Below are 22,868 nucleotides of genomic sequence, written 5' to 3' on the forward strand. Positions count from 1 at the left end.
TTTTAGAAATGTGATTTGATACATTTTAAATGAAAACTATGTTATTTGGAAAGTAGTGTCCACATCTATTCTGTAGTCCACCAAAACATCTGATAATAGAAAACAGTTTTTTTTCTTTTTTCATGTGTCTGTTGTATTTAAGAATTACTTTGGATAGCTCATAAGGTCTCTTTGACTAATCCTACAAATGGGACATTGAGAGTTGCTCCAGACAAAAAAAAATCACTATCCTTAAAAGAAACCAACTTTGAGTAATAATTACCAAAGAGATAAATAAGCAAGTCATCATTTATTTGGGTAAAGCTGGACTTAATAGCATTCGTCGCGTCAAGGATACGCAGTCAATTTCATTGGATGCAAGAACCGCCTTTCGAAAAACATTAAAAAAAATCTAACTTAAGAATCAGATCTCTACAAGACGTGGTTTCAAGTAAACGATTTATGTTTAGCGAAGGAGCTCTTGATATATGTTCTTCCGTGCCTTAAATAATCTTCTGCATTGGGAATGGAGATATCTTGACCAGATTTATAAAATATTTTAACATATTATATTTAAATAAATTATAATAAACTTTTTCATTTGCTCGAGTACAGGTTTATACAATATATTGCAACATGGCATCCTGAAAAGGCTACTTATTCCACTTTTAGAAAAGCACTGCCAATTGTTCTTATTTCGTTCTTTATCCTCATCAGTTGTAGCCTTCATAAAGCTATTCTTCATATACAATTCCACGAGTCAAGAGGAGGAGGATGGTATAATGTTCTACGAAGATGCTAAATGTGACACAGTAGTCTGTAGCCTCTCCTCTGGCATCCAGATTTTGAAAACCAGCCCTATGCGTAGGAAGAACTTCCGCAAGACAACTCGGAGCTCAGGAATTAGGTCAAACTGCATAATTTCACAAAGGTATGGGTAATACTTTGAAGCATGTGCTATAAACTGGAAAGAAAAACAAAAAAGTTATTATTAAAAGTGGATTACATATTTGTCATGCTTTGTCGTATTTGAGAAATTACCCTTAAACTGAAATTTCCAATCCAAATCATGAGCCCTACTAATGTTTTCAGAAATTAAAGATTTACTTTGATGTCATACATCTGAATTCCATTGGTGCGAACACTTATACAAAGGCGAGGTTTGATTTTGAAAATACTTGTTGTTTCGTTATGGGCTTCCAAGTTTTTAATATTATTTTTAAATTCTAAATGACCAAAATGTGTTTTTTTAAAAGAATTAATGTAATTAGTTTTTTGTACCAGAATGACCTTCATGATTTCTAATGAGCTTTCAAGAACTGCTTTTCTCATAATGCATACATAGGAAGAAGCAGGACACCCAGTACAATGCAAAAATTCAATACTAAATAATCATTTATATTCTGCCACATGCCATGTTCTCTCTTCCCTGGGTTGCCCCCCATTCTCCAAATGTTAACACACATCTCTAAAAGGGGTGTGTAAAGACCATTTACAGCACTAGATAAATTCACTCTTCCAATACAAGCTATCTTCTTATTCATGATTATCTTTTTAGGTCACAGCTACTTCTTTCTTTCTCTATAACCAAACAGGTTTCATTAGTAATATAAAACATTTGAAGCGATGAAGATCATGTAATGCAACCTATTCTTCATAAAAAGAGTCCAGACCCTCTATAGCCGAATACATTTTATCTCATGACTCATGACAAACATTCACCCACAATTCTAATTGAGGTACCAGGCAGAAGGGTCCACTACACCCTTTCATTATATAATTTTCATGGAGCCTGGTCTTGGATATCTCATGAGACTGCAATTGATGGCCTTCGTAGTATGCACTTGATCCAATATAAGTCTAGAAGCTTATGCGGATGATACTGCCATTTTCACTATGGACCTTGATACCCTGTTGACAACTACTGAGGTCTTGTCAGTAGACATCTCAACAAACTAGCTTCAGTAACACTCTTTCTGGTGGATACTCCACCTAACTGCTCAACCTTACCTTTAGAATATCCCCGAACACCAGACTGGATATGGACAGCAAAAAACAGCATTGCTCCCAGTCACCTGTAGGTGGTGCTGTGAAATCACAATGGAGCTCCATATAAGCGCCACCCCTGCACGTCAACATCAGTTTATTTTTTGACTCCATCGGACATGGAGACAAACAATATTCAGAACCATCAATGCGCAGATATCTTGCCTGGGACATTTTTAGAGGGCTGGGGAGGAGGGAGAGTGGTCAAGAATCTGTGGTATTCACAAGAAAGAGAATTACCGAAGGTTAATTACAGTGTTCTTCTGATGGAGTCTTCTAACTGCAGATTCCTCACCTTTGGAATAGATACCAAAGCAGTACCGGCCCAGGTGGTAAGAATGTGGAATGGCTCAGACCAGAAGGTCCTGAAGGACTTGACTAAATGGTCGAGGCAGTAGTGCTTCATAAACATGTGGAACGACACCGGGATGTCAAGAACAGGAGTGCAGCGCAATGGTAGCAGCCTTGGCCTTGAAAGGCCCTTTAGTATTTCTAGAGGCTGCCTTTTGGCCAGGGCATAGCAGATTATAATGCTATCCACCTTAAAGTCCCTGAGAACCCCACAAAAAGATGATCGTCCACCCGATCGATGGTCTGTGGTGCAATTGATGTAGAAACGGAAGGCTTTTCTGGGGTCCAACTGATAAGAGTTTCTACTCCTTAGAGTTGTGAGGTGGGGAAAATAAAGTTTAGAGAGTGATGGACTGTCTAACATGAAAAATAATCATGACTTTTGGGAAAAAGGACGCCTGGACCTAAACACCACTATCAGGAAATAAACATTTTCAATGCAATAGGTCTCGCAGTTGTGAGAGTTTGAGCTACTGGCATTGTAAATGCAATGCCTTTTATTTACGTGTTGGATTTTAGGTTTAAAGCATTTTATTGCAGTTTTATGAACAAGAAAAACAATACATACAAAGTTTACCGTCGTCAGAAAGAAGCTGTGTAAAGTCTCTGCTCCAGGAGCGCCATCAGTATCCCAAACAATACAATTAGAGCATGCTGTAGAGCCACAGGCTAGGTGTGTGGGCAGTGATGACAAATTCCAAAACCAACAACCCCCCCTCACCTCCCCCCTCCCTGTCTTCCCTCCCAACTCCCTCCCCCTGTGCTGAGCGATTGTGTTGTATCCTCTTCACCACTGCGGTGGAACCACACCTCTCATCACGTTCGTCGTTCAAGCTGACTAGGCAAGTGGGTTAGTTAGGATGTCAATCGCATTAGCCTGAGATATCGGGGACATGTAATTTCTTTGAATTCCGACTGTAGTAAGGTAAGGAAAGGCTGCCATAGTTCTTCAAACCTATCCACCTCCCCCGCCACCGTGAGGGACAGTTTCTCCATACCCAGAACGTGCCATAATCTATGTAGCCAGCCTATAGGGGTGGGAAGGGTGGTGGTGCGCCAGTATATGAGTATGTTCTGTATCGCCGAGCCCAGCGCAATCACTATCTGTCTACCCCTCCTGGACCTCAGAGGATACATCAACCCGTTAGGTAACCCCAGCAGGATATAGGCTGGGAAGCGAGGCAACTCAATGCCAAAGCACTGGTCTATCTCATCTAAGATCTCCTTCCAGTAGGGACCCAGCAGCGGACAATCCCACAAGACATGCGTAAGCGTGCCAATCTGTCCGCACTCGCGCCAACAGGTGCCCGGGATTTTACGGTTCATTTCATGCAGTCGCTGGGGTGTGTAGTACCAGTATGTGGATATCTTAGTGAAGGTTTCGGTGAGCCCAGTGTGATAAGCCGAGTGACGCGCACGGTAGGAGATGTCGTCCCATTCTTTATGGCTCAATTCCCTCCCCAATTCCCGTTCCCAGCGATCCCGTCCGGGGTTGTGGATGTGGAAAGAGGGGGGCTGTAAGAGTCGGTACAAGTCTGAGATGAGTTTGGCGTCCGAAGAGCGCGTCGCCAACCACATCTCGTATGGAGTAAGTTTCCGGTCGGCCAGGTCCCGCACTTGCGGCTGAAGCGCCCAATGGCGTACCTGCAGATATCGCATACGTTCAGTCTCGGGTAGGCGGTAATCCCGTCTGAGGTCCTGGAAGGACACGGTCCCCTCCGGACCGTATATGTGAAACAGAGTGCAGCATTTGGCAGCCCTCCAGAGCGAGAACGCGCCAGGTTCCATCCCGGGTTGAAAGTAGGGGTTCCCAACCAATGGTGTAAGTGGCGACGGGAAGGTGGTAAGCTCATGCGTAACATTCACGGCATCCCACACTCTGAGCGGAACTTGCGTGATAAAAGACGCATAGAGATTGGGGGGGCGGTGAGCTCTGCGCATGAAGGGTATCTCCTGCAGGGTCCTGCCCGCTACCGCCTGGTCCTGAAACAGCCAGTGTCTGTCAGATTCCCACTTACTCCACTTCACAAAATACCGTAATTGCGCCGCCTGAAAGTACTTGTGGAGATCCGGTATGCCAAGGCCACCGGATTCAGGTGCCAGCGTGGACAAAGCTCTCCTAAGTCTGGGTTTGCGGCCCTGCCATACAAAGCGTGCGATGTCAGCCTGAGCCTGTCGGATCCAACCCTTCGGCGGCTGAAGCGGTAGGGCCCGAAACAAATACAGTACCTGCGGTAAGAGAGTCATCTTTACCGCAGCGATCCGTCCCAGCAACGACAATGTGCCCCTGTTCCAACGGAACAGTTCCTCCTTTATCTTCCTGCCTAATGCCGTGTAATTCGCTGCCACCATGGCAGGCAGAGAAGGTGCCAGTAAGACGCCCAAGTATGGGATCAGATCTTTAGACCATCGCATGGGGAAACGGCTTTGTAAATCGAGTCTCGTTGCAGTGGATAGCGAGATATCTAAGGCCGCCGACTTCCTCATATTCATTTTGAAGCCCGCTACTGTAGCAAAGGTGTCCATCTCGTCAATGCAAGCGGGGAGCGCCTCCCTCGGGTCATCAAGCATTAAGATCACGTCATCCGCATACAGGCTAATGGTGTGAACGTAGCCTCCCATCCGGACGCCAGTCACCTTCGCGTTCTGACGAATCCTTTGGGCAAATGGCTCCATGTAAAGAGCGAAGAGTAGCGGTGACAGTGGGCACCCTTGTCTGGTTCCCCTCTCTATCGCGAATTGGTCGGAGCTGCACCCATTCACCCGTACCACTGCGGCGCGTTGTCTGTAACAATTAAATATTTAGGTGCGGAATTTCTCCCCTATACCCATCTTGCAAAGTACTCTCTCAAGGTAAGACCAGTGTACTCGGTCGAATGCCTTCTCCGCGTCGACCGAGAGTAGCATGCGTTCCCCGGGAGTATGGGAGGCCTTCTCCAGGACGTGTACCACCCTCTTAGTGTTGTCCACCGTTTGCCGACCGGGGACAAACCCGGCTTGATCCGGGTCCACTAGTCCTGGCATATGTAGCGCCAAAACGCGTTGCCAGGATCCCCGTGTAGAGCTTGAGGTCCACGTTCAATAGTGGGATCGGCCGGTAGGAGCCACATTCGGACCTGTCTTTCCCCGGTTTGGGGATAACCAATACTGTTGCCCGGAGCAGATCCGGAGGGATAGCTCCCGACTCCGAGAAGGAGTTATAGAGCCGCGTCAACAGTGGTGCCAGTTCTTGGCAGAACGTTTTGTAGAAAAGTGGGGTGTAACCATCGGGACCCGGGGCTTTCCCATGCTTGAGTCGGGAGATAGCTGCAATCACCTCTTCCGGTCGAATGTCCCGTTCCAGGTGTTCCGCCTGTTCCGGGGCGAGAGCGGGGAGTTCGACGGACGCAAGGTAATCAGTCTCAGCCAGCGCCGAGGGGGGTTCGCCCGCGTATAGATCAGCGTAATAGCGACGGAATCCGTCTGCAATCCGCCGGTCCTCCGTAACAGTCGCCCCGCCGGGAATCGACAGCTCCGCAACCCTCTGGCGCTGGTGTTGCATCCGAAGTTTGTTCGCGAGTAGTCGGCCGCACCTGTCGCCGCCCGTGTAATATGCGTGCTTCAGGCGCAGCGCTGCATATTCCGCTCTGTCCATGTCCAGTGCGGAAAGAAGTTTCCGGGCAGCCTTAAGCTGCCTCCAGATTCTGGGGGCCCCCGTCCTCTGATGCATCTGTTCCAGCTCCCGCACTTTAGTCGTGAGCTCGTCCCTTTTTTGTTGTCTTTCTCTATTCTCCGCGGAGGAAATGGCGATGAACTCACCGCGGAGCACCGCCTTCAAGGCGGCCCACTGTGTCGCCCGGGTGGTATCTCCATTATTACAATACTCAGTAATCGCGTCGCGTATCTGTTTCACTACTGATCGCTTATGTAGCAGGGTATCCCGGAGGCGCCAGACCCCCCGCGAGGGAGCCACCGGCGGTAGCTGAAAGGAGCCCGACACTGGGGCGTGATCGGATAACGTGAGAACCCCTATGTCGGAGGCCGTCGCCAAGTCGGCGACCGGTCCCGTAACCAGGAGATGATCTAGTCTTGCGTATGTCTTTAGCGCGTGGGAGTAATAGGAATAGGCCTGGGTGGTAGGATGTAGGCGTCTCCACAAATCATGCATATCGAGATCACCCAAGCGGGAGTGACTCAGCCGCGAGAACTCCCCGGTGTGTGGGCGTCGCTGCGCAGACCTATCCAAGAGCGAGTTAAAGACCATGTTCAAGTCCCCCCCAATGATTATGTGCCTATCCGGTGTAGTCGCGATATCCTCTAGGGCTGAGTGTAAGAACAGGTCCTGGCGGTCATTAGGGCTATAAATCGAACCCACAGTAAACAGGAATCCCCCCAACTTGACCCTGTAAGCCAGGAGCCTCCCCCTCTGCTCCGCTACCTTGTGCAGGACCTCCCCTTTAAACTTACTAGACACTAAGATTGCCACCACCGCCGTCTTAGTAGCCCCTGAGGAAAAAAGCTGTACTGGGAATTTCGGTGACTTCATCCTGAGGCAATCCCGGGCTAGGAGGTGGGTTTCCTGTAAAAGACAGATGTCCGCCTGGGTGTTTTCAAGTAGGGATACTATCGCTCTATGTTTGACCGGGTTGTTCAGTCCCTTCACATTAAGGGTAACAATCTTAAGAGTCGGGAACGGTCATTCCAATGAAAGTGCTTAATGAACCTGTGTCGTCAGTGTTCGCCGTGAGCAGTGGCAGTGTAGATCCTAACAAATGCAACAACCCAATAGCACGACACCCGCAGCTCCGCATGTGTGGTTTGAGGTCAAGGCAAAAATAGCAGTAAAACATGATAGCACAGCACAAACCCCGAATCCCCCCCCAAACGTCCCTCAACCAGCCCAACTCCCGGCCTCCCCTCACCCAAACTGGAGGCTCATCCTCCCCCCATCCTTTCCCCCCCAAGCCCGTCCGCCCTCCACCCGCACTCCGCCCGTGTCCCCAACGTCCCCACAATCCCAACATTCCCTGGAAGAACATCATTGTCCCAGTCTGGTCCAAATCGGACAAGTCTGTGGTAAGTTATACGAGTGGACGTCCAGCCACCTCCTGCACCCCCCCGCCGCCCCCTCCCCCCCGGAACCCTCGCACCTGCTAAGAAGATGAGGCCATTAAGATCTCCCCCCGGAGTATGCTTAGGCCATCAAGGCCATATCACCAGACGACGTGTCTCTGGATACCTCCCGTATCGCGCTGTCCATTTCTGCTCTGACCGTGGGCGAGTCGGGTCGCGAAGGCAGGTTAGTGGGTCGGCGCCTGCGGATAGTCTGCCACCCCTCCCTGGAAGTGTGTCGGCGGGAAGGCGCGGGGGTAGCTTCATCCGTTGCTGTGATTCCCAGCACCCTGCAAGTGTCCTGAAGGGACCGGAGCTGATGCAGAGTCCCATTCCAACGGAAAATGAGCCGGAAGGGGTGGCCCCAGGAATACTGTATGCCATTTTCTCTCAAGAAGTCTGTGGCGATTTTGAAGGACTTGCGCTTTTCTAGGGTAATTGTAGATAAGTCCTGAAATAGCGCCACCTGATGCCCTCGGAAACTCACCGGCTGCCGCCGCCGAGCCTCGCGTAGAATCCGCTCCTTCAAAGAGAAGTCCGGAAGGAAGGCCAAGATGTCCGGGGGTGGAGCCGAAGCCCGTCGTGGCAAGCCCACTCTGTGTGCTCTGTCAATCTTCACCAAGAAATCACCGGGTTCACCCAAGATGTCACGAAACAGATCTCCCAGGTAAGCGGCCACGTCTCCCCCTTCTTCTCCAGATGGGACCCCCCGGACCCTGATGATGTTGCGCCTGGACCTGTTCTCGAGATCTTCGGCGTGGGCCTGGAGGTCAATCTGTTGGTCTCTGAGTTGCAGGACCTCCTGCTGCAGGTGCGCGATCTCTTCGTCTCGGGTGTGGCCAGCCTCCTCCACAGCGGACACTCGCTCTCCAAGGGAGTCGACCTCCCTTCTTACCTCACGGACCTCCCCAGCCACCTCCTGTTTCAACGTTTGGAAGTCCTCCCTGAGGGTGCTGAACAGCGATTCGAGAAACGATCGGGTCACCAGAGGTTCCCCTCCCTCTGCCCCCCGAGAGCTGGTTGAGGGGCTCGGGGCAGGCTGGCTCCTGTCCTGGTGCGGTCCTGTTCATCATCTCTGGCAAGGTGCGCTTACCTTTCTTACCCCCTCAGGTGCCTGACATCGTGGGGGCGGAGGCGTGTCGTGATAGGGAGGGCACTGATAAGGTTCTGAGCAGTGTAGGGGCCATAGTACGCTTGCAAGCACCCTCGAAATGTCACTCCGCGGCGTAATCCCAGCAGTAGGGCTTCCCAAGACCTCTGAGTCTTCACCCCAAGGGTGGGTGCAGCAGTCCGCCCCCGACAACAGGACACTCCCACTGCACCACTACGTGATGGAAAATGTCCCGAGGCAATGGCAGTAGAGTCCACCCCGTCGTATCCAGGCCAACGCTGCGTTGTGAGGGCTTCCTCTTCACCCCCGGGCCAGCCACGGCGCTGTAGACCTCCTGTAGGGGTCGGGGCGGCTCCCCTCCGTGTCTCAGTAGGAATGGCGTAGGTCGTACCCCCGTGCGGTCGGTGCACACCACCGCAGTCCACGTGCCACTTGATGTGTGGACCAGGCAAGTCTCTCGTCGCCAGTGAGGCTGCCGTCGGAGGGTCCCAGCTCAGCGGCCAAGCTCCGGTGTGACGGGTGGGGAAGGAGGCGGGATCCCCCCTCGGCCAGGGCTTTCAAGATAAGCGCTGCGTCCGCGCTATTGGCCCAACGGGGCCCGCCAAGAAGCCGTGCCAGGGCGGGGGCTCCGCGCCGCGCCCGGGAGCCCAGGGCCTCCACGAGCGCACCCCGGTCTCAGCTCTGTACCTCTTGTCCTTCGGAGTGCCGAGAGGGCCGCCGAAAGCCGGCGCGCAGGAGCAGGCCTCCCGGCCTTCTTAATCCCCGGGCTCGCGTAGCCGGTCTTCCCCGGGTCCGCCCCACAAGGCCTCGGTCGGCGCGTCGGGGGCTGCTGCGAGGTACCGCTCCGCCGCTTCGCCTGCGGCTCGTACTGGGTGCGCCTCCGCTCCGACGGTCACCGCCGCTCCACCAAGGTCCTTGTCGCACCTCCGGCGGGCGTCGAGAACACGGCCCCACCGGCGCCTGCCGGCCCGGCGTATACCCCCGCACCGGGGACTGCTCTGAGTCGGCTTTGCTGTGTCCGGGGAGTCACCGGGGACCCCCAGGTCGCGTCACCACTCCCTCACTGGCACTGGGCACTGCCTCCGCTCATTCCGGGGGAGATCAGCGGTGTCGGGCGGTGCAAAGGCTCCGTGGTCTCGGGAGCTCACGAGGAAAGCGTCCTCCTAGCTCGCCATCTTGGCCACGCCCCCCGTGTTGGTTTTTAAACCATAAATGAAAGGCATGGTCATTTACAATGCCAATAGCTTAAACTTTCGCAAATGAAAGATCTATTGTTATGTTATGGGAATTTATAAGAAGCGCACGATTACCCATGGGTGTCCTGGCGCTGAGCTAAGCCTAAACATAAGTCGATGTGATCAGAGAGAGAACAGCCAGGTCTTCAGGCCTCTTCTGAAGGAGAGCAGATTGGCAGCATTCCTCAGGTGGAACGGCAACTCGTTCCACACCTTGGATGTGCAGGTGATAAAACTCTTCCCTCCCCAGCCGGTTTTCTTGAATGTCGGTGTTTGGACAAGTTTAGCACCCAGGGATCGTAGCGCCCTACTGGGATTGTACCATTTAAACCTCTGCCTCAAGTGGTCAGGGCCAATACCATTAAGGGCTTTGAAGGCTATACAGAGGGCCTTAAAACGAACCCTCTGTTTCACCTGGAGCCAGTGTAACCGAGTTAGTTCTGTTTGGACTGAGACAAATTTGGGTATACCGGACAATAGTAGTCCGAAGTCTATTCAAAAGAGTGTTCCTTAATGTATGAACACTAATAGTCTCAAGTGCTCGAAAACTAGAGTACCAAAGACAAACAGAAAGGGTTTAGATAGAAAACAGAGTCAAGAAGCAGAATGAAAGGCAGTCACTTGGATGATCTCAAAAAGAACAGAAAAACTCAGTGAGGGAACATTGGTGTCCCATCATTACAAATTACGTGTCCAGTGTCATCATCTGGGATGCCAAACAACTATACTTTGCCCTACCTCCATCCAGGAGGGGGATAGAAGAAAATAGTTGTATCCTCTTTTAGAGTTCTATACAAGAGAATAGTGTAAGAGGGAAAGACTCTCTTAAATGAATAGTGCAGAGCAAGAAACAAAAAACAGAATGTGAATTAAAAAAGGATACACAACGGAGTTAGATGCGGAAATATCATAACAGGGTCTTGTGCTCTGCTCTAGAGCTCTGCAAGTGGCATCAAGAGGCGGCGGAAGGCATCAGGCGTGTCACTCTCCCCCGCGGTGTCTCCTGCCTGCCCCCCTGGCCTCTCCTGCCTGCCTCCCCTGGCCTCTCCTCCCTGCCCCCTGGTGTCTCCTCCCTGCCCCCCGGCGTCGCCTGCCTGCCCCCCAGCATCTCCTGCCTGCCCCCCCGGCGTCTCCTCCCTGTCCTGCGGCGTCTTCTCCCTGACTCGGGGTTCCCCTTCCTGCCCGTTGGACACAGAGCTTGAACTCGATGTCTCTCCCTGGTGGTTCACGAGCCCCTGGATGGCCCCATCCCAAGTCCTGAGGTCAGATTTCATTGCAATCAAGAGCGCTTCAAGTTGCCTCCAGAGGCGCTCGACGGCCCGAACCGTCTCATTCTTCCCCACGGACTCTGTTTCCCGCTCTTCATTGCTTTCACGGTAGGATCTCACCACGGAGACCGCTTTGCCCAAGGGTCACCAAGAGGCTGCGGGCCTTGAAGAGCGCCCAATGCCCCAGTCTTACACCGCACAGAGTCGAGGCGCAGTCGTGCGCGGCGCTCGCTAGCTGCAGGGCTTCCGTCAGGATGCGCCGGGAGGCCTCGGATGTGACAGTGTGACGGGACGAGTATTCCAGGAGAGGAAGAGAACACTGACTGGTGGTCCACCACCCCCCTATTACCCACTTCCTTTGCTTCCCAACAGCCGCCTGACCCCCCTTGGAACGAGGAGCCAGAATCATACTGGCAGAGCGAGACAATGAGCGGCGGCCCCTTTATCTACGAGGCAAGGGACGACATGGCCCCTCCCATCTACAGCCACGACGGAACTTCAAAAGAGAGACCAGCCCCGGAAGCAGCGAACGGCGTTTCCCAGGTGGAGAAAGGAGTGTTGAGTGCTGAGTACGGAGAGAAGACGGGAGAAGGAGAACTGAGAGAAGCGACAGAGAGCAGAGAAGGTGAAGTGGACCTGAAGCCAAGAGGCCAACGTTTCCACCCTTCGCCCCGCCATGCTCCCACAGGAGTGGCGTGGCTCCAACAGGTACGGGGCCGAGTGGCGGGTTGGGTGGGATGCCGGGTCCAGCCTCCTGAGTGATTGTACAGCCCCGTGTAAAGCTCCAAACCCAAAACCCCCTCCCTACACGAGCACTTCCCTCACGGAGTGTATATACTGCACTGATTCACCGGTTTCCCTCACCCTCGGCCCCGCCGACCTGTATGGTCTCAAACTGTGATCTGACACGGTCTCTCTCTCTCCCTCTTTCCACACGCCCCGGAGCCGGAGAGGAGGAGGGACGAACTCCGCGAAGAGACCTTACTGAAGCAAGCTGGATTCATCGCGGAAGACGCCCTTTGACCCAGCAGCGTTTGCCCGAGAAAGGATCACAAGTCGGCAAAGACGTGGTTATATTAAAATAAAGCCTTCGTTGAAACCCTACTTAAGGATTCGGCCTCTCACTTGACTTCCTCCCCCTTGGTAACCCCTGTGGAGTTAGACCCGAGCCTTGCTTCCCCCCCTAACCTGGGACAGACAGCCTCGATGTCTGGACTCTGGAGAGACTGCTCTGCAGCTGTCAAGGCCCTCTGTAACTCGGGTCAAGAGGCGCCGGGCGGTATCACCCGGGTCTCCCTGCCCGGCCAGGTCCTGCAGGGTCAGCTCTTCTCTAAAGTGATCCTTGTTTTTCATCCGCCCTGTGAATAGGGGATTCTTGTATAAACAAGGAAAGCGATCGCTTTCACTTTTGCAAAACACATAAAGCCGCGAGTGGTGCGCGCGCGCGCCACAGCGAGCCATATGGTTTCTATTACGCACAAAAATGCACGTAATTGACACCAATAGGCCATGGGCGGAGCTATGCGCCCACCTCTGGCCTATTGTGTGCGATCTTGAAATGCAAATGGCCATGTCTGAACTGGGGTGGTGTGGAGTGCAAAAAAAACGATGGATTTAGGCCCAGATCTCTGTACTGAGGTGAATGTATGACATTGTTCTGCATTCTGTCCATCAACTGTTGGTTTTGCATTTGTCATCCCGAGTGGGATGGGTATGCTCAGACGTGAGTCCCATGCTCTCCATACCACTGGAGTCAAGTTATCCTGGCTGAAGACGGCTGATAGCCAGAAACCGGTCCTAGGATGCTTGATTCCGGTCCAGGAAAGACATGGCTTGGCAGTTCGGGCTGGACTGTTCCCATGAGGCACAGGGTCAAGGCTGATTTGGATATGGCCATGTCTGAACTGGGATGGTGTGGAGTGCAAAAAAACGATGGATTTAGGCCCAGATCTCTGTACTGGGGTGAATGTATGACATTGTTCTGCATTATGTCCATCAACGGTTTTGTAGATGACGTTACAACACATGCTTTTACAACATGGTATTAACATCGCAACTACCATTACCTCGCATGATTTTACAACGCATGCCATTACAACACATTTTTTAAAACTACCATTACAACACATTCCATTACAAAGCATACCATTACAACCCATAATACTTTTAGGGCAACAGTAGGATAAGTGTTGGATAGTGTAGGGGTAAAAATTACTATTCCCACTCCAGTGAGTGCAACAGTAGGGTAAGTGTTGGATAGTGTGGGGGTAAACATGACTATTCCCACTCCAGTGAGTGCAACAGTAGGGAACATGTTGGATAGTGTAGGGGTAAAAATTACTATTCCCATCAACCCCAAAAACCCCTACACACCCTAAACCTAAAAAATAATCTCCATTACTTACCTTGTAACGCATGTAATGGCATGCATTGTAATGGTATGCGTAGTAATGGCATGCATTGTAATGGCATCTGATGTAAAGGCAGTAGTGTTGTAAATGCAGTGCGATTTAATGACTGTTGTAATGGATGTTTCCCGCTCCACAGAGTGGAAAAATTAACAGCCCTAAAAATCACAATGGAACTTGTAGATCCCTAAAAAGCAATGTACAAATGTTGCTATGTGAAAGTTTTTTCCCTAATAAAAGTGGGCTTTTCAGCCAAATGTGTTTTATAATGTTACACCTTACATTCTAAATGACTGGATTTAAAAACACAGAGAAAAAAAGTTGCCTCTTTTAGACATGTTTCTGTAGGAGATCATTTTGAAAAATAACATTTATAAAAATGCAGACAGGGATTTGGCACATAGGCATCAATGGTCTAAATATTTCTGTGGGTTACAGGTTTCAAGGCTAGTAGGACAGTTCATTGTGTTGAGTTCCCCCTCTACCGATCAGTGTGTAACCATAAGATAACTGCTTATTTTTAAAAAGAAGAAATAAACTGGCTAGGAATAGGGCCCATTCCAGCAGGGAAAGATTTTCACCTTATCACTGTCCAGGGTGTTCCGGCAATTGAGATTTATCTAGCTTTGACTTCAGCTTCCCTTCACACCGTTAACACATATTGTTTGGATTCAGAGATGAGAAGGGATAGACATTTCACTCATTCAGTGCTTCAGGATTTCCTCATTTGACAATTCCTGCAGGCCCTCCACCTAGGGAGGCACTGCACTGGATCTTTTCAGCAGGTGAGGAATCTACAGGTAGAAGTATCCATCAGAAGAAAAAGTTACTTACCTCCGATAATTATCTTTCAAATGGATACTCTACCTACCTACAGATTCCTCACCTGTTTCTCCCACCTCCCTTTTCTGAAAGATAGTTATAGGCCATTTTAATACACTACTAATCTAGATTGCTTCATGGCACTGCCACAAATGATGATTTCTGGTCTCTGCCTCAAAGGGCAATGAAAAAAAAGGAAAGGGACCGGATGTTGGTACACCAGGGTGAGCACTTTATGGCTAAAGTGATTTCACCATGGTGCCAATTCCAGTGCCGAGTTGGAGCCACCGCCCACAAGTGCAGAAGAGCAATGGAAACATTTCCAGGTCCAGTCTGGCACCAGAGGATATTCAACACATGTGGAATCTACAGGCACACGTCCACTAGAATGATCGTTGAAGAATGTACGTTTTTCATTTTGCTGCCAAGAAAATGTAAGCATCTGAAAATACCTAACTTTTAACTGTTACAGAGCAACTCACTTAATGTGCAGATTTTCATTCATTCACAAAAAAAAAAAAAATATGTAGCTAAAGTAACATGGCGGGCAACTGACAGATAAATATTTCTTTAGGAATGTTTCAATACATTACCTTTTCATCACTTATTTTTAGTGTCTTTGTTAAAAGCAATAACAGCAGATTGGTCCAGGCCTCACGGTGGCTTTCTGAATTTACTGTGATAAAGTAGGCAAGAGCTTCACTACAGACGCTGTTAAAAAACAAATTATATATTTTTTAGTTCACCAGAGCAGATGAGGACTTAAAAAGAAACCCCTTGAGTAGAATAGGTTTGAATGGATGTGTGGTTTCATCTGCAAAATACACACAACTGGGATTCTAGAAACACTGTTCGTGTTGTGACAAATGTCAAGAAGCAACACTTATGTCTCAGGACATCATACAGGCACCATACTTGACAGGGTGAAACGGAAAACATTGTACATTGATGCAGCCTGCCCTAGAAGGATTAGGAAATGTTGATCTAGCTAAGAATTGAAATTGTCACTGCAATATCCCACAAATCTACAATATGCTGAACCACTAATATTCCAGGTGATGCCTCCTCCCCAGCATAAGAAACTAGGCATAACTGTTTTGTAAATGTATGCATTGAGGACCAAGCACCACACTTTAAAATCTGGGCCTGGACCCTCTGCATTAAAAACAGTTATTCTTCCCCCTGTTGGTTTACATGTATGTTACGTCACTTCTAAGATGCTGTATAACAACCCACTTTTCATGCAGATATTGCCTGTTTTTGAACTGCTATCTCTCTTAAGTGTCCAACACAAGCTTTAATTAACTGTTTATCAGGAGTGGCACAACCTGCCAAGCCTGCTGGAATCTAATTTTGATTACGATGGAGTGTGGTGCTCCATCAGGCCGAGTGCTTTGTACTGGAGTTGTACAAAATACTTGAATATTAAAAGAAGGGATTACCTTCCGTTCAGGAAAGCCCTCAAAACGCACCTTTTCCCTAGAACTGGCTGAGCAGTGGTGGTGTGGTTGACTGGATCTCAAGCGCCAGGATGCCCTTGGGGCGACAGGACCGCGCTATACAAGTATACAAAATAAATAAATAAATAAAAGAAGGCCTGCCTTGGCCAGCAACGTTCCTATTTTGGGGAAGGTTGCTGAACAGCTGACATAATTACCAGTGAGTTAGGAGAGCTCAGCCCAGGATGCAACAACTCCATGGGAAGTTTGTCCGAGGGAGACATTAGACAATTGCTCACTTTTGCTGGCTAGAGGAACTATTCAGTGGCTGGCCCTGTTCCTGTGTCATAGAGAGGTACTGAAATGGTAAAGAGAGGCAGAGTGCAGGAGGGAGCCTGCGCATGGTGGTAATGTGAGGTCAGGCATACCATACCGACAACAACAGGAAGATAAAGAGAAGGGGACTTGGTTACAATACCCTGGCTTACAGAGGGGCAGAAGCTAATCCTTACCTTAATTTAAAAAAAACACGCAGTTGACTATGTAGGGCAAAGTGGAAAATAAGTCAGTTAAGTCAACTGAGAAACACAATAAAAAGCTACAACCTTTAGTTGGGGGGGTTGTGTTTCTTCTCCTTTTTCACACCTGGACATCTAATCTACTATACTATACTTTTCATTGCTATTCTATGTACATCAAACCATTCAATACATAAAAAAATAAAATGGTTGCTTGCAGATTTATGTGCTGAAGAACAAGTTACTTACCTTTGGTAACTCCGTCTGTGAGAGACTGGATCAAGTACCAGATTCCTCACCTATTGAATGTTCCTCAGGCATCAGACTGTATCATGAAACTTTTCATCAGGACCTCTGCCTGCTGGTAGTTTGCGCCCTGCAGCTCAGCACTGATGCTGTTCCGCTCCGCAAATGACATGCAGATCCTATATAGGCGCCACTTCTGTGAGCTGAAGTCAGTTGCTTTCTTGAGTATCCATGGCTCCAGACGCAGAACCCCAAAAGCAAATGGGACTTGGGAATCTTATTAATGAATGGAGTCCAATGACAAAATGGAGAGGGAGTGATGGTCAGTGAAGAATCTGCAGCTAGGTAGAATCTCTTCCACAGACCATTGCCGAAGGTAACTTGTTCTTCTAATAGAGACTTCTAGTCGCAAATTGCTCAGCTTTTGAATAGATACCAAAGTACCACCAATTTGGAGTTGGGTCTGTGGATGGACTCAAACCAGAAGGTTCTGCAGGACTGAGAGGGCAAAATGCCCCTCTCTGCAAACCTGACTTTCGAGACAATAGTGCTTCATGAACATATGAAGGGACGCCCACGTAGACGCCTGGCAAATGTTCAGAACAGGGAAATTGTGTGCTTTTTAGCCACTGCATTACAGATCTTAATGCAGAACATGATCCAGTGGGAGATGGTTCTCTCCTGCACAGCCTTGCCTTTTTTCTGCTCCAGAGAACCCACAAAGAGCTGATCGTACACCCAGCGTTCTTTGACACCAAATATTTAAAAGTTCAGCGCTCTCTTGGGGCTCAAGCAATAGTGTCTCTTCTCAACCTCCTTAGAGGGGTGAGGTGGATCTAGAACGCCAGCAAGGTGATGTTCTGACCAACATGGAACAGCATCACAACCTTAAGGAATAAGTATGCCCGTGTCCGTGGGTTAACAAAGTAAGCTTAAGCCCACTCTGCATTGAGATGATGGCGACAAAGAACACGGTCTTGATCGTGAAAAGCCACAAGGATCAGTGTGAAGCAGTCAAATAATGCACATTAGACACATAAGGACCAAATTAAGGCATGACAAAGGGAGAGGATGGAAACAAATGTTGTAAACCTTTCAAAAAGCGCCTAACTACTGGGGACTTGAACAACGAGGGCTGACCGGACAACTTCAAAAAAGAAGGGAGACAAAAGGTACTCTTTAACTGTACCCATAGTAAAGACTTGCCAGACTAGGGATAAAACAAATAAAATGTCAGATAACCTTGCCTGAGGAGGGTCTATCTGCAGAGGACTGCACCAAGCCACAAATTTGTCCTAACAGGGATATACAGTTTTGTTTTAATCAAGGGACGCCTGGCTGCCAAGATGACATCAACCAACTCCGCAGGAAGGTTAAGGTATTCAGCTGTCACCGCACAATCTGCAAGCATGAATGTGGAGATTGCAATGCCCAGGGGCAGAACCCTACCCTGTTGCTGCAACAGTAGGATATCTTAGAGGGGCAACCTGATTGGAGGACAGATTCCCAAGCCCAGAAGTTCTGGATACCATATTCTCTATGCCCCATCCGGAGCTACAGGATAACAGGTCCGGACGGTCCTCATCTTCTTGAGAAATCTGGCCAGAAGTGGTATGAGCAGAAAGGCACACAGATGTCCAGAGTTTCACTAATGGTAGAAAATTTCTATGAGCTATATACACCTTGGAAAATGAAAAGATCAGAAGTGCTGACATTGCGCATTCTCTGTGGTGGCAAACAGATTGAACCATAGTCTTCCCCATTTATGGAGGAAATCTTGTGCTACCTTCTGGTGTAACTGACAATCATGATCCACTAGGCACTGACGGCTCAGCTTGTCCACCCTGGCATCCAATGATCTTGCCAGCTGGCTCACCACTAGGAACATCCCGTGCTGGTCCAGCCATTTACAGAGACGCAGGCCTTCTGGCACAGTGTCCATGACAATGCGTGGTGCAATTCCACATGGTTTAAGTGTTGGACTTGACACCTGTACCAGCCTACCCTTAATGGATGGAAGGAAGACTTTCCACACCAAGTGGATGGCCATCAGCTCCAGAAGATGGATATGAAGCCGGGGCTCTGATAGAGAGCAAAGACCTCTAATCTCCACCTCTCCTAGATGACAACCCCTACCCAGAAGCGATGCATCGACGATCACCAGTGTCAGCTCTCCGTGGGGATGGGATATGGGTCTGACACTGACCCAATCGCAGTTCAGTAACTGCCACTGAGGATCTTTTGGGGTCTACTCCGAAATCTGAATATGGTCAGAGAGGTGCCATTCCAGTCAGGGCCACAGAGAGTTTAGATCTCACTGCTGAGCCTGCATATGCCACCTGGCATGCTCAACCTGAAGGATACAAGAGGCCATCAGTCCCTGCAGCTCAGGGTGGACCTCACTGAAATCAAGGACCAATGATGAAAGGTCAGAATCATAGCCTGAAAGTCCTGGAAGTAGGTAACCAAACGAAGATCAGAAAGGCTCAGATTGAAAAGTAGTGTCTGAGAAGTAGTCAGATGTGACTTTAGCATGTTGATAGTGAACCCTTACGAAGACAGGAGGTTTGTTGTAGTCTGGAGGTTGTTGACTGCCTGGGGTGAACCAGCCTTCAACAGGTAGTTATCGAGGTAGGGGAAGACTGGCACCACTGCCCTCCAAAGGCATGCTTCCACCACCGCCACTTTTGTGAAAACTTTAGGGGCAATGGTGAGACCAAAGGGGTGCACAGATAACTGAAAATGGTCCTGTCCCACCACGGACGGCAGGTAGCGCCCATGGGCCTGCAGGACAGGTGTATGGGAATAGGCGTCCTGCAGGTCCAAAGACACCATCCAGTCTCCAGGGTCGAGGGCAGACCAGACCTGGGCCAATATAAGCGTTTTGAATTTCTCCTTCCAGAGGAAGGTGTTGAGGACGCAGGTTTTAAATAGGAACAACGTCTCCATACTTTTTGGGTAACAGAAAGTAGTGAGAATAATAACTGCATCTTATTTCTGGCGTGGATACCCTCTCAATAGCCCCTTTGGCCAAAAGGGCTTGCACTTCCTGCTGCAAAACAGAGAGATGGTCCTCTGTCAGTATCTGGGGGTGTGCAAGTAAGGGTGATGAGGCAGGGAAAAGAAGGGTATGGCACAGCCCTTGCGAACAATTTGCAGAACCCACCTGTTTGATGTTGTGGGCTGCCAACCAGGCAAGTATCGTGCCGTTGCCCTGAACTGCTTGAGAGTTTGCCTTGTCCTCAAATAAGCGAATCCTGTCAAACGGTCTGTCCATGAGGGACGACTGAAAATCGCCTTAAAAATAGGTGAACCGCAGCCAAACATGGCAGACGATGGCAGCAAGGACTGGTCTAAGATCTAAGGGGACCTCTGGGCGGACTTGAGCCACCAAATCCCAGAGGGCGTAAGAATAGCACCTATGCAGACAGCTGGCATTCACTGATCGAAGCACCAAGCTGGGGGGATGAGAAAACTCAGTCTCCTGAATGTCTCCCCTGTTTTGACTCCTGGCCCAGGGAGTAGTAGGGAATGTGTTGGGGCTAGTGACTTACTGGCAGATGCCTGCACGACCAAGCTTTCAGAAGAGGGGCGCTGAGATAAAAACGCAGGGTCACCCAGGGCGGTGGTGGTGTTGTGCAAGCGGACGGGGAGCGAGGGGGCCAGAACAAGATCTGTCCAACGTTCCCAACAAAGTATCTGCAAGGGCCTCATTAAAAGGCAAGAGGACCTCAGTACATGTTTGCACTGGTTGAAGGATCCATTAGCCTTGACTTCCAAGGTAGAGAGCTGGTCGTGAAGGACTTCAGCCACCCTACGCATTACCATAGCATAAGAAGCACTCTTTCTGTGGCAGAAGCAAGGGGTGAAATGAGCCCCAACTCATGGGATGACTCAAGGCCACTGGCCTCCTGGAGGTGGTAATACCAATTCTCCTCTTGATAGGGTTGGCCAGTCTCATCCCTTGTATCGTAATCATGATCTGAATCCATTCCAGACAGGGAATGCAGGATGTGCATTCAAATAGGTGGAGGCAGAACTAGCAGAGGAAGCAGGGCCTCTAAGGCAGCCAAGTGCAGACTGGTTCGAGCTTGAACTGGTGTCAACTCAGCATCAAAAAGGACAAGTGGGGCCTTATCCGGCATTGATGGAGTATACATCAGCATTGAAGTACAGGGCAAAAGGGGCTCGTATGATCCAGCTGGCGCAGAGGGCATACCTGTCCTTGGTAATGCAGGTGGATAAACTCTCATCTCTGTGAGGCCCACAGGTGCACCAGAGCGAGTCTGCAGGGATCCAAAGAGTCAAAGCATAGCCTTCTGGAACTCTTCAGTCTGTTTAGGAGTAGTAGACGGCCTAGGAAACTTGAGTTTTGCAGGAACAAATTGGGGGATCTGCTTCGGGGGCATGATCGAGATTTATAGCGCCACCGGGAGGGAGGCAGGAGGGAGGCGAGAGGGAGTTTGGGCAATGTCAGGGAATTTTGAGTGGTGGCAAGGAGCCGAGGACCAGCTTACATTTCTTATGTTTTTTCTTCAACTTACCCGAAAACATTGATCAAGATGGAGACCAACCCCCAGAACGACTCCTGCGACTTCTGTATCATATTTTAGACTTGGAACGGTCTCCTCGCAGAGTCTTCCTGTGCTAGGCAATGTAGAGTTTTGCCTTGCAGTCTTTTATGGTTTTTGGGATCATCAACACGTAGTCCCTGCAGGCCTTTAAGTTGTGGCTCGACCCCAGACAAATCTGATGAGGATCAGTCACAGACATTTGATTTGACAGTCCTTACAAGTCTTAGAACCTGTTGTTTTCAGAAGTTACATGTCCTGTGCACATTGTAAAACAATTTTTTCATAGACATAAGGGTCTCAAATAGACAAAAGTAAGCTACGGCTCCATGTCTGGGGGCACAGAAAAAAAGGAACTGACAGCACACAGGAGTGGTGCCTATATAGGCTCTGCATGTCATTTCCAGAATGGTGTCAGTGTGGAGCCACCCGGCACCACCTACCGACACACAGAAATACTGATGAAAAGTGTACGGATCCAGTCTGACACCTGTGGAACATTCAGAAGGTGAGTAATCTGAAAATAGAAATCACTGTCAGAAATACCTGCAATAATTACAATACAAAATTATCTTGAGAACTCATTTTATTGGAGTTTTTTTGTGATTTTTAAATTGGTGAACTACCTTAAGCTCATAAAGGACCCTATTTAAAGCACAAAACAACACATAAATATTTATAAACAATTGTCAATGCAAAGGGGTATGAATCTTTAGTGAGTTGTAGTTTGCATCTTTTTCAGAACAGTAAGGAGGAGCAATTTCCTCTAGAAGATTCACAATGCAGATGTGCCAATTAAATTCGATCTGTAAAGCAGGGGAGAAGGCCAGAACCTGTGTTTTTTGTGCGTCTTTAAATTAGCGCTAGACCAAACTGTTTTAATTCATCTGAATCAGAATAGCAAGCAGTACCCAACATTGAACTGTCGTTAGAGGAAGGAGGGAGACATGTAAATCATAAACACCCAAGTTACTGAAATATAACAGTGACATTTGTAACCATGTATATGCTCTTTCAAATTCTGGACAGCTGTTAAATAGATGCCTGGAACAAAACATGCAGCCTTAACATACTATAATATTTAAGATGTATCCAATTAAGTGTTTTAGTAGAATAAAATACTAGAACAATTAAGACACTGTTTAACTTCCAGAGTTATACAAATAATCTACATTGGCAACAGAAAGAAAGAAAAGTTTTATATTTTAAGTTAGATATAGAATTCCTCTTTTATCAAACAAAGAGGTTGACCTTAATTGAAGAGATGACGCAGTACCGCTTGACCCACAGCTGCAGCCTCACGTTGTGTAGATTGGAGACAGTAATACTGCATAAAAGTGCGGACACTTTTCCATGTCAAAGCACTGATAATTTGTCCAATGTTATTTCAGTGAACAGAGTTGCTGATGTAGAAACTGCCCTGGTGGAGTGTGCTTTAGTTCTTGTTGTTAAAGGATTGTTGGCCTTGTCATGGCAGAATTGGATTGCAGAAGAGACCCACCAGGCAACCATGGCCTTAGTTACTGCTGTTCCTTTTCTGCCTGTCCATAGGCCACCAGCAGCTGATCCGTCTTTCTTATGTCTTTTGTAGGTAGAATTTGAAACACTTCTTAACATCTGTTCTGCTGGACTAGATGGGTTTGGAAAAGAGGGTTGAAGTATCACTGGTTCGTTGAGGTGGAATTCTGTCGGGACTTTTGGGATTAAAGATGGGTTCGTCCGCAGAGCTACATAGTTATCAGTGAAATGCAGAAATGGTTCCTCGATTGTAAAAGCTTGTATC

The 22,868-nt window shown here is 48.8% G+C and overlaps 1 protein-coding gene across 1 annotated transcript in view; it reads right to left on the bottom strand.

Annotated features, from left to right (window-relative positions):
* Nucleotides 1-270: 270 nt before the first annotated feature.
* ARFGEF2 (ARF guanine nucleotide exchange factor 2) overlaps nucleotides 271-22,868 on the bottom strand; it is a 509,782-nt gene continuing 487,184 nt past the window's right edge. The window contains exons 38-39 of the mRNA XM_078651859.1: nucleotides 14,905-15,022; nucleotides 271-943 (exon numbers count right to left, since the gene is read on the bottom strand). Coding sequence (XP_078507985.1) covers nucleotides 767-943; nucleotides 14,905-15,022 — 295 coding nt within the window. The 3' untranslated portion in view covers nucleotides 271-766. The remainder of the gene's footprint in view (nucleotides 944-14,904; nucleotides 15,023-22,868) is intronic.

This window comes from Lissotriton helveticus, chromosome 7 (genome assembly GCF_964261635.1).
Source record: "Lissotriton helveticus chromosome 7, aLisHel1.1, whole genome shotgun sequence".
NCBI classification, from domain to species: Eukaryota; Metazoa; Chordata; class Amphibia; order Caudata; family Salamandridae; genus Lissotriton; species Lissotriton helveticus.